We start from the raw sequence: 12,179 nt of genomic DNA, 5'->3' as shown, positions 1-12,179 counted from the left end.
ATATCAGTATATCAGTGTTTATATCTGCTCATGCGTGCGTACGTGAACATCAGGGATAATGTATTAATATAATTACAGAATCATTATATCATTATAAGTTTTTTTTTTTTTTTTAACAGGTGCTATTCACTGTGAGTGAGCAGTGTAGAGAGCTTTAATTATGCATTTTGTGTAATGCAGCCCTGAATAGTGGGAAATAAAATCAAAACTGTGGACGAAATGGAAAACTTGGGTAGAGGCAGAAGTGAGCTGTAGTGTAATGTTAATGGCTTTAGCGTCGACCTGGAATCACATCAGTAATGTGTTTAATGACATGTAAGTAGGGAGCCCATTAGTGGATTCACTTCAGCACAATAGCAGCACAAACCACGCCATGAAAATAAACAGATATTTGAACAGCTGAGTTTTACATTGTAGAAATAAAGAAAAACCAAAGACAGTGCTGGAATACCTGGGGCCGTTAGTGCATATGGGCACTAGGTACTCCATGTGCCACAGGTGGCTGAGGAATGGCAAAGTATGAGGTTGGTCTCTGCACTGGGGTGTACTGAGACCTATGCACTGCGGTGTGCATAGGGGACAGTGGCAAAACACAGTGTGTGTGTATCAGTATGTGTGTGTCAGGGAAATGGCTTCACTCAATACATGTGATTTCTAGTAATATGCATGAGTGTGTGTGTAAATATATACATGTGTGTGTGTGTATATATTTGGGGTGAATTCGGCAGGAAAAAACACCATGGGCCAGCGGAGCCGGTAAGTTAAACCATGCATTCCCTTTACACGCCCAGCCCGAGGACAGTATGATCATTGATTGGGAGTTATAATTTATGCAATTAATTCTCTTGATCTAGGATATTGATTTCATGGAATCATCAAAATCCAATATTTATAGCTGCATTTTCTCTTAAAGTTAGTTACATGTGAACTATTATTCTAATGCAAATTCTTTTGACGATCAAGATCTTCTCTTTAGCCACGTGGAACTGGAAGACTATTTTCTTTTATTCTCGCTGGCTTTCTATGTATGACTGATCTCCAAAATATTTAAACAGAATATGACCTAGCACGAAGGGGTTGCAGTTTTAACAGCCGGCTAGAGAGAATGAAACGTGTGCGGGAAGCTATACGGAGCATTTCACGTCGTGGAATGATAAAGCGAAACGGAGCGTACGTGTAAAAGGAGGATAAATTCGAATGGACTCACGGTTTGGGCGAACCGCCGAACGGCCTCCATGTGGATGAAAGAGGCTCACGAAAACCGGCGGGGTGCGTACGAGCGTCGCGGCAGATTGACGTCAGAGGTCTGTGAAAACGGAAATGAAAGCGAATTTCCGAAATCGTCGCAGACAGGTGAGTAAGGGGATTTGCTGGGTTTAAATAGCCATAAAATCCCTCCCACAATTTCAGGCATACGCCTTTTATATATATATATATATATATATATATATATATATATATGTATATATATATATATATATATATATATATATAATTTCAATCTGTGTATTTTGAGATAAATATATATTCATATCAAAATACAGTTAGAATAAAATTACATATATAGAGCGATCACATGGCCCACAGGGGCCTAATTTGCCGAGGGTGACTGTCTGGGCTGTCAGTCCCCCTAAAACGTGAGCAACATTGATCGCCGGTGGGGGAACGGTGGCAATTGGGTAAGTAATAAGGACAGCTCATAATTGCCGCGGACGTATAAGGACCGTTTAAGGTCTGCGGTCCTTAAGAAGTTAAACTTTTGATCTTTTGTCCAAAAAATACTCAGCTCTCATGGATATCCAACAAATGCAAATACAACACAGGTTTATAAAAAAGAAAAAGTGATAATAATAATAATAATAATAATAATTGTTAAATATATGTGAGGCTCAATTATTGACACCCCTATGATTGCATATGAGAAAAATATATTTGAAGTATATTCACATTGACATTGTACATTTTTTGAACACCTGGGTAACTAGGAACAGGAAGTTGTTGCTATAACAATCTTTTATCAATTTATGAAAAGCGATTGTAATTTTAGCAGTGAAATTGGAGAGCTAATTTATTCCTCTACCACCCTAACTAGTAGAGGTATGACTTGTTGTAACTTCCATTAGTAATTGGAAGCAGGAGACAGCTGTCAATTTCAGAACATTTGGGGGCGGAGCACGACAGCCAAGCTGAGCGGTCGCACTGCAGATGAGCTCCGGGCATAACAGCCCAAAATCAGCCAAATTTATGGCAACAAGCCTATTGCCTGCGTTTCAGCTCCGGAGACAGAGGCGTAATATGGAGAAGAGTCTAAACAGGGTCCACGACCAACACAGGTGACCGCATCCAGGGGACAGACCTGAGGCCTACTTGCGGCCTACTCGGGAGTCATGGGGGAGGCGGACGAACCCTCAGCCGACTGCAGCCTATTCTACTATAGGTCTCCTCGGATCACACCCCCCCCCCCTTGCCGGTGAGGGATATCCCGGCAATTAAAGCATGCAATCCAGAACGGAGGCACCGACCTCAGATCAGCAGAACCGCAGGACCATAACATGGCGGGAGCCACGTCGACACCAGCACCTAAGCCCTGTCTGCCCCCATTGTCTGAGCGGCTAGACCGCATATTCGCGGACTTCTGGGCCAAGATTTTTCAACGCAGAGACACCTCAGATGAAGTCCTACCGACATCAGTCTCAAGGAAGCCCACAGCACCAGCATGGGCCCCGAGAGTGACCCGGACGGCGGGGAGAGAGAGGCGGGAAACCAGAGGCAAGCTCCAGCACCCTAATCCTCGCCCAATGGTGAGTCACCTAAAGCCTCCACAAAGACCAGGGCTACCCCCTCGCCGCTCCTCTCTCAAGCATACAGTCCCAGCTGGGAAGCAGCGCCCTGCCAGAAGGTCCCGCAATCTCAGGCGTAACTCACCCCGTAACAGCTCACCAAAAAGTCGAACACCCACCGTCCAAGTACAAGCGAACACTCCAGCCACCCGGCCGGGAACCACAATTGGAAGCCGGGCAACGGAACACACCTCTGCTGCAAACTCTCCTCTTCCTTTCCCACATAGTGAAGGGAGACTACTGCCCCCTGGGGGGTACCCAGCAAGCAACGCCCTGGACCTCAGCCTGATCCAGATCCTGATGAACAGGTATACAAGGCACCTGAGATGCAGAAGCGGCATCGGATGAAGCCAGGCCTGTAGGGGGACTTTCCCACTCACTCCAGCGGATGGCCCCTATATCCCTAAGGCTTACTATCAGCTGACATGACTGTTTGTTTTATTCCACTCATATGGTCCACACTCAGAGACACCATCTAAAATCAAATAGTCAGGCTAGCATATTTATATTTTCATTTACTTTCTTTTGGAGTTATGTTCATCTGGTCTCCCCAGACTCCATGCCGTACTAGACGCTGAAAGGGACTGGTTAACTCACACACCAGCTCCAATATGCTCCAATGCTTTGTCTTCTATGCAGGGACTTATGTCTCTCCCCTATCTACACCCAATAAACATGGAAATGTTAGGCCTGTTTTCAGGCCACAGAGAACGGGGGCCCAACTGCTGCATGTATAAACCAGCATGCTACTCAAGATTAATCAATGTTAATTAATGCTTATGTTGTTTTATGAATAGCGTGATTGTCTCTATCTTGTCTGCTCTACACAAACTTCGTTCACATTCAATCAAAGCTCACTTGTGATTAAACTAATATAATAGCCTCTCACCAAGTCAGGATGGTTACCAGCATAGTTCAATAGTTATTTCTTTATTTTATTTTTTGTTTTAAGCCTGAGCCTAATTTTGTTAGCATGCATAATACTGTTACCTTAGGCTAACCTCTGCTACGACCTCGCAATGTAACTACATAATGCGTACCTAAGCTATTGTATTGTATAGCATTTCTCATTAACAGCCTACCCGGATAGACATCGCTATCAGAATAGTTTGTTTCATATGTTTTTACTCTTACAAAACTAAAAATGTGCTGTATACTGATATGCCACGTTATGTTTTAACTGTTCGTTACATTACTGCTTGTGACTGCTATTGTGGCTGACCAAGCCTGTTGTTATACCATGCACAACAAAAATAAAGAATTAAAAAAAAAAAAATTCAGAACATTTGCAGCTATCTTAAGAGTCAAATGAATTCCTGGCAGAGAAATGTTTTCATCTACTGGCTGGAAATACTTGGCAAATGAATGAAAATGAGTGAAACTTTATAGGATAAAGCAAATTAAAGTAAAACTGTGCGTGCACGATTTTGAGCGTGAAAGGTTTAAAGAATTGACAACTAACATCACATTCCAATTCATTCCTGGCACACATTGCGTTGGAGAAGGAGAAATAGAAACATTATATTAGTTTACAAAACATGTTTTGGTAAAACTTGTAATTTTTACATCTAACACTACAGCTAATTGACAGCCAAGCACAAGGCAATAAAGTTTGACTGCAAATATAAAGATCTAGCATTGCAAAAGTGTGTTTAATTAGTGAGTCGGGTACAATGGTGCACCATAAGCTGGATAATGGAGATGCTTTAGATAAATTTCCAATACTGACCACATTTTAAAAATGTAACTACACTGAGTTCTAATAAAAGGTGTTTTAACAGAATATTGACAATGTGAAGATGTAGTAATGTTGCATGATACTTTAGAGTCAACACATTGATAGGATTCCAGAATTAAGTGTCTTTGTGTGGTATATTCATTTATCTAATTGAAACTAAAAAAGCTTGTCACTACTGTAAGGTAGTACAAAAATAACATCACAACATTTGATCCTCCACCACAACCGATTAAATGTTCTTCACCTGGGTTTTTGGTTTTCCCTCTTTTTTGTTGGTTTGTTTTAAGCCACAACTAGTCCAGATGTCTTCCTTCCTTGTTTCTATTTCTTGAGGTCTCATAACACTCTTGCTACCAAGCTTTCTCATGTCCAATTTGGCTTTTATATTGTCAGGCCTGTGCCATAAATCACTTTCAGGGGGCATGTATTGTTCAGGAGGTCCTACAGCAGTCCATCCAGCATATGATTTACTCTTGAGAAAGCTGACCACATTATCCACCTCATCTGATGAATTTTGACAAATGCGCTCACTGGATGATTCTTTGAGTCTCTTCGTCTCAGCTCCCTTACATTTGTTTAACTTTTTGTCTTCACCTTCATTTTTACAGGTTTTATTATCCTCTGACAGTGCTGTAAGGTGAACTATTGTAGAATTTATATGTTTTCGGATGGAACACAACTTGCCCTCTAACATTTGTATTTCTGTTATCCAGTCACTATTTGGTTCTGAAATCTCTGAAATACTATCCTCGTCTACCACACTTGATTCTATGTCTGTTTCAGAAATACTTGTTCCTGATAATGAACAGTTACCACTATGTGATATTTGAGGTTCCAAAGTTTCAGTCTGAGAATGACTCTTCTTCTCCTGGTCTGTCAGATCCTCAGTTTGAGATTCAGAATGTGAAACTGTATTACTCTCGCTATTACTCCGAAATAACAGTTCTTGTGATCCCTTTTCTACATTCATTCTGACCAGAGATTCAGTATCTGAAGAATCAATATCAGAAGGTTCACAGTTTTGATGAATATTTGCTTTTTCTATTTCATTTATCTTCTGGTCCTGGTCATCTATTCAAAAACAAAAGACATTCCCTTTGAAGAAGTAAAGTAAAAGAGATTATATAGTAATTTACTGCTCAACCTAGGCTTTAGTGTATGAAATCACTACACATCATTAACATCTTTGTTTACAAGAAACAATTATAAGTTTGTTTTTTTTTGTTAGCAATATGAACTTTTCAATTCCACAGTTCATTAAATCATTACTGTCAATTTATACTCAGTCAAATAGCTTAAAATGTAATAACAGACAGAGATAGCTTAAATTTCATCATAAGAAAAGTGTGGACATATGATGACTTTGGTGCAAAATATGTAAGATATACTAAAATTATCCCTGTCTTTACATAATAGGTAAAGTTATTAAGATTTAATTTAGTTTTAAACACTTTTGTTGTTTTGGTTCGATGGGAAATGCTAAGCATTAAAGCGGCACTGTCATGCCGAACTTACCTTTCTCTAACCACTTCCTCTCTCAGGATCTGTTCTTCATTTCTTCCTGTCTGCTCTAGTGTTCTTTAAAACATAAGACAAAGTAGGGTCTATTTTGTCATACGTATATTTCCTACGCCTGACCAGCCATGACAGAGGAGCAAAGTGTGCTCCATTTCCTGTTGTCAGAGAAATTTTCCCACAATTTTCACCTTTCCTCTGTGATCTCGCGATGCCTCCTTTCACTATTCCCGAACGTCCTGTCATTTAGACAGAACGCCGGCGAAACTACAGCATTTTGTCCTAACAGATTGTTCAAATTCCAAAAAAATTTCCCACATGGTGTAAAATGACTCAGAGCACTCTGATTGGTTGGATTGCAAGTCAACCAATAAGAGTGCTCTGATAGGTAAATTTGAGCCTTACCTGATTGGTAACTTGCAAGGTTCAAATTAAGAGCACTCTTATTGGTTGGCTTAAACTGAGTCAAATTGCAGGGCGTGGGAAGGCTTTATAAGCCTTTCCCCTCCCTGCGGAGCTCAGTCTGCATGGTGCCCTCGCTGGGTGAAGATGGATTATTTTTTTTGGTGTCAGGTTTTTTAATTTATTTTTGAGGTTCGACGGGTATTATGGATTTTTATTTTGCCTTTTTTAGGGCTGAAAAAATAAGGTTTTCGAATAAAGCCAAAATCAAATGGTAAGTTATTTTTATTTATTTACAGGTATTTAGTTTTATTGTCTCCCCCCCCCCTCATTATTTTTAGGGTGAGACAAGTAGGTAGGGCTTTAATTTTATTTGGGTGTGGAGGTGACCGCTCATGGGTGGGAGGACAATAAGTCCTCCCCCCTTTTTCATTTAGGGCCCCCACCCGCCAATAGGTCGTACCCCCCATTGTCTTTTAGAGCCCCCACCCGCTGCTCATGGCAATACCCCCCCCCCCATTTTAATTTAGGGCCCCCACCTGCCGCTCATGGGTGAGGGCCAAAGGGGACCCAGGCTGCACACTGTTTAGTAGACATTCGGGAGATTTCATCTTGACCCCCATAGCTTGCCGCTTCTGTTTTTATATTTTACAAGGAGGGACCTGCGCGCAGGTAGCTTACTCCTTGTAATAACCTGAACGAACAAACAAACACTAATGGTGTTTGTTTGTTCGTCCGAAATTTCTATTCATTAGTCTTTCTGACAAATTAATGAATATAAAAAATTCCCGTCTGATTTTTGGACAATAGCGAATGCCCAAGTGTTTAACTGGGCTTGCGCGGGAATTTCACAGCGCTATCTACTGTGGGCAGGTGATGTGTCCCACAGGTACTTCATCTGCCCACACAAAGATGGAGGCGCCCAGGACCTAGGTACGGGCACGAAATGAAGATTAAAAAATAGGCAACATGGAGGGCCTAGGGGCATTTGTGGGTGACTAGGGGGGCAATTAGATGTAGAGGAGTCGGGAGGGGGGTTAAAAAACAAAAAACAAAACTGGATTTGGCCACGACAGTGCTGCTTTAAAGTCACAAGTACAACAGTATAAGCCAGACTTTGCACAAAGACATTGACATGTATAACTTCCACAACATTTTATTATTTAAAAGAAAGGAGTACAGGTCAAATAGATATGTAAAGAAGACAAATGCAGCCATAAAAGAACACAAAAATAAATTGAAACAAAACAAAGCATGTGCTCTTTCAAAATAGGCAAATAGATAAAACAATAGGATTTCTGGCACTTGTCTGATATGAATATGACAGCTTGTACTTCCCAAACCGGTTTCTTCTTTCAGGCTATGAAAAGGTACTGTGTGCTAAAAGATTTAGGGAAGCAGCTCCTTTAGAGTGTCCTTAAATCCATGTGGTGCTCATGTAGTATGAAAGGAAAAAAGATAGAATTTTTATTATTATTGCCATTTATATAGCGCAACAGAAACTGAATTTATTGTAGTATCATTGGAGACTGATGAATAAAATAAACGGAGTACCACTTACCATAGAAACCAAAGGAAAAAAAAAAAACGTTAGCTGCGCACTAGCCCAAATCCCTATGCATATTTAACCCATTAATGACCAGACAGTTGTTTCAATTTTCTTACCGTTAAGGACCAGGGCTGTTTTTACATTTATGCTGTGTTTGTGTTTAGTTTTAATTATTGTCTTACACATTTACTGTACCAACACATATTATATATACATTTTTCCCCCCATTAAATGATCTTTCTAAAGATACCATTATTTTCATCACATCATATAATTTACTATAAAAAATTATAAAATATGTTTATTTTTTTTATTTATTTTTTTAAACAACTTTTCTAACTTTGACACTCAAAATCTGTTACGCATCTACAACCGCCAAAGAACACATGGTAAAAAGTTTCATCCTGGGTTTCAAAAAAGTTTTGTCCTGGGTTTAGATATACACAATTTTAACATGTTCTTAGTTTTTTTTGCAACTCATAGGACTATGAGTACAAGTAGGACATTGCGGTTTAAAAATATACTTTTAGGGGGCGGAGCCTAACCGCCGAGCCGACCAGACGTGCTGTAAAGCAGCTCCCGCAAAAATCAACGAAATCGGGGATATAAACCCCGTTAACGGACACGTTCTGGAGCCTGAGTGCACCCAGCGAATCATGATTTCCATGGGGCGTCGAATGAAGCAACAAACAAGTCGCAAATCGCCCGGAAACCAGAAATACGTTTACGGGGCCTACCTGTGCCGGAGCCAGGGAGAGACGGCCGCTCTCCTGGATGGTAATGCCAGGTATCGACCCTTTCAAGCACTCCTCATTATTCCGCCCCCCCCCCCCCCCGGACCGGTGGGGGTTATCCCGGTCCGCACTTTGCTCCAAAGGCACACAGCTAAGCAGACTGCACAAGCATGATACGGGCATACTAACCAGCAGGCCCGTAAAGAGACCAACTAAAATGGCGGACGACACATTCATCCACGTGTTGAGGGTGAAGAAGCTACCGACTGCACTCCTTAAGCGCCCAGAGGTGATACAGTCCCACTCCTGGGACTCACCAGGGGGGAGACAACAGGCAGCCCGACCCAAAACGCCTCCACCACTGATGTACGGCGAACGGAACCGTGAGTGCCGGGGAAAGAGGGGACTACCCCCGGGTGCAAAACCATCTTACTTACCAATCCGTGCGCAACCCTACCCACCCGGGCGGCAGGCCATGGGGCGTAGAGCCCACGAGCATCATCCACAATGGCGGAAGAAAAAGAGCAGTAAGCGACAGACGACGACCCGCTCTTCCGTCTCTCCCACAAGTGGAGTAAACCCGGACCCCAGAGGCAACCGAGTTTGTGGCAAGAAGATGCAGGCCTGCACTTCAGCCTGGGGCTGGGGGGACTACCTCTCGGACACATGCCTGGCAGCGAACCACAACAGCCCAGAAACGGACACACACCGCCTACACAGAACCGGCATCGGGTAATGGAGAACCGGATGGGGACCGCATGTAAACGCTGGTCTGGGACACTGCCGCACAACTAGCCATGCATACTTTGGGCGCTAACATAACATACTCTAACAGCGGACCTGTGGACATTACTGAACTGTTGTACACGCTTATGGACATTATGATTTTTATCAAACTTGTCTTATTCCTCGCTATGTAGGTAATTAGGTGAATGTCAAGACACATTCATCCCACACACTTGAGGGCACACGCTCACATAACTAGTTCAACATATGAGCATTACAATACACAGACAGGGATTTGTGCATAGAGGTATATCACTATTGTCTCCATGTCCAGCACCTACTCGTTTAAACATTGGTCGTGTTACAGTTCACTTAGCCCATGCGCAGGACATACCCGCCTACAATGTGTTGAGGCCTGCAACGTTACAATGGTTGTGTTCTGCTGTAGTCTGTTCGGTGGTAGTTTATTGGAGTGGCACCAGCTTGAATTGCGCTATATTTATGTACTGCATGTCTAAAAAATCGTTTTGTATACTGCTATTCTTTGACACCCTAACATGACAGGCAGTCCTCTTGCTAATCGCGCTATATCTACTTACAGCATGCCTGAGAAAATGTATTGCATACTGCTATTCTTTGACACTTTAACGTGACAGGCAGTCTTCTTGCTAATCGCGCTATATTTACTTACTGCATGTCTAAGAAACTGTATTGTATACGGCTATTCTTTAACACTTTAACGTGACAGGCAGAATTCTTGCTTAGATTATGTTTGCCCTGAAGACTAGATAAAAATAAAAAAACTAAGCATCGCTATCCTAGAAATGTAATAGTTTAAAGCTGATAATGTTTTAATCCTCTACTGTATTCAAACTATCCGTTTCCCTCCTTCTCTTCTGTACCCCATCAAAAATGCTTCAATAAAAGAAAAATTGACAAAAAAAAATATATACTTTTAAAATTGATCAATAGTGACACTGTAACACTGTCATAAATCTCTGAATCACACCTAACATGTACATATTTTTTTTTTAAAGTAGACAACCGAGGGTATTCAATATGGGGTATGTCCAGTGTTTTTTAGTAGCCACTTAGTCACAAACATTGGCCAAAGTTAGCATTTATATTTGTGTGTTAAAAATGCAAAAAACTATTATGAACGCTAACTTTAGTCAGTGTTTGTGACTGAGTGGCTACTAAAAAACACTGAACATACCCCATTTGCAATACCTTGGGTTGTCTTCTTTTGCAAATGGTATGCCATCATGGGGGTAAATCTCATTCTTGGGCTACCATACGCTCTCAAAGGCAACATAACCAATTGGGCAAATTTCTATGTGAAAAAACAGCCTTACATTAGACCCTGTAACTTTCACCACTACACAACCTGTACATGGGGGGTACTGTTATACTCGGGAGTCTTCGCTGAACACAAATATTAGTGTTTCAAAACACCTTCTTTTGGATCAACAGCAAAAACATATGTGAGGAAGGCTGAACTTGATGGCCGCAAGTCTCTTTTCAGCTATGTAACTATGTATTACAACAATAATATCATCAGTGAAAGTGCTGTTTGTGTGTAAAAAAAAAATTTTAAATGTCACTTTTACTGACAATATCATTGCTGTGATATGTTTTACTGTTTTGAAACACTAATACTTGGGTTCAGTGAAGTCTACCGAGTAAAGAGTACCCCCCATGTACAGGTTTTAGGGTGTCTTGCAAAGTTACAGGGTTAAATATAGTGCTAGCAAATTAAATTCTCTGGACTTTCTGCCTGGGTTGTCAGGCAGGTCCTCCAAATTGCAATCAATAAGATTACTTAATTATGTAAAAAAAAGTACATAAATATGCACATGGATTTTAAATATATATATATATATATATATATATTTATTCATATTTATATATTTGAAGTCTACGTGTATATTTATGAAATTATTTATGTAATTACCGTATATACTCGAGTATAAGCCGACCCGAATATAAGCCGAGGCCCCTAATTTTACCCCCAAAAAATTTGAAAACTTATTGACTCGAGTATAAGACATGGGTGGGAAATGCAGCAGCTACTGGTAAAATTCTAAATAAAATTAGAACCTAAAAAAAATATATTAATTGAGTATACAGTGTGTGTATATAATGAATGCGGTGTGTGTATGTATGAGTGCAGTGTGTGTGTATGAATGCAGTGTGTGTATGAGTGCATTGTATGTATGAGTGCAGTGTGTGTATGAATGCAGTGTGTGTGTATGAGTGCAGTGTGTGTATGAATGCAGTGTGTGTGTATGAGTGCAGTGTGAGTGTGTGTGATGCAGTGTGTGTTTGTGTATGTATTGCAGAGCCTTGGTGGGGGGGTGGACATTTTTATTATTTTTTTTTGTTATATTATTATTTTTTAATTTACTATTATTTTTAAAATATTATTTATATATATATTTTTTTCGCCCCCCCCCCCCTCCCTGCTTGTTAGCTGGCCAGGGAGGGGGGCTCTCACTCCCTGGTGGTCCAGTGGATGGGCTGTGTAGGAGGGGGGCTGGCAGAGAGTGTTTACTTACCTCTCCTGCAGCTCCTGTCAGCTCCCTCCTCCTCCGCGCCTGTCCAGTCAGCTCCCTCTGCAAGACCCAGTGTAAGTCTCGCGGCCGCGCTATGACCCCGCGGCTCTCTCGAGAATT

At 41.2% G+C, this 12,179-nt stretch overlaps 1 protein-coding gene across 1 annotated transcript in view; it reads right to left on the bottom strand.

Annotated features, from left to right (window-relative positions):
* TEX14 (testis expressed 14, intercellular bridge forming factor) overlaps positions 1-12,179 on the bottom strand; it is a 318,249-nt gene that overhangs the window by 206,149 nt on the left and 99,921 nt on the right. The window contains exon 13 of the mRNA XM_063425432.1: positions 4,823-5,649. Within this exon, the coding sequence (XP_063281502.1) occupies positions 4,823-5,649 (827 nt within the window). The remainder of the gene's footprint in view (positions 1-4,822; positions 5,650-12,179) is intronic.

Source organism: Pelobates fuscus, chromosome 1, assembly GCF_036172605.1.
Source record: "Pelobates fuscus isolate aPelFus1 chromosome 1, aPelFus1.pri, whole genome shotgun sequence".
NCBI lineage: Eukaryota > Metazoa > Chordata > Amphibia > Anura > Pelobatidae > Pelobates > Pelobates fuscus.
This window is presented reverse-complemented; position numbering and strand designations above follow the sequence as displayed.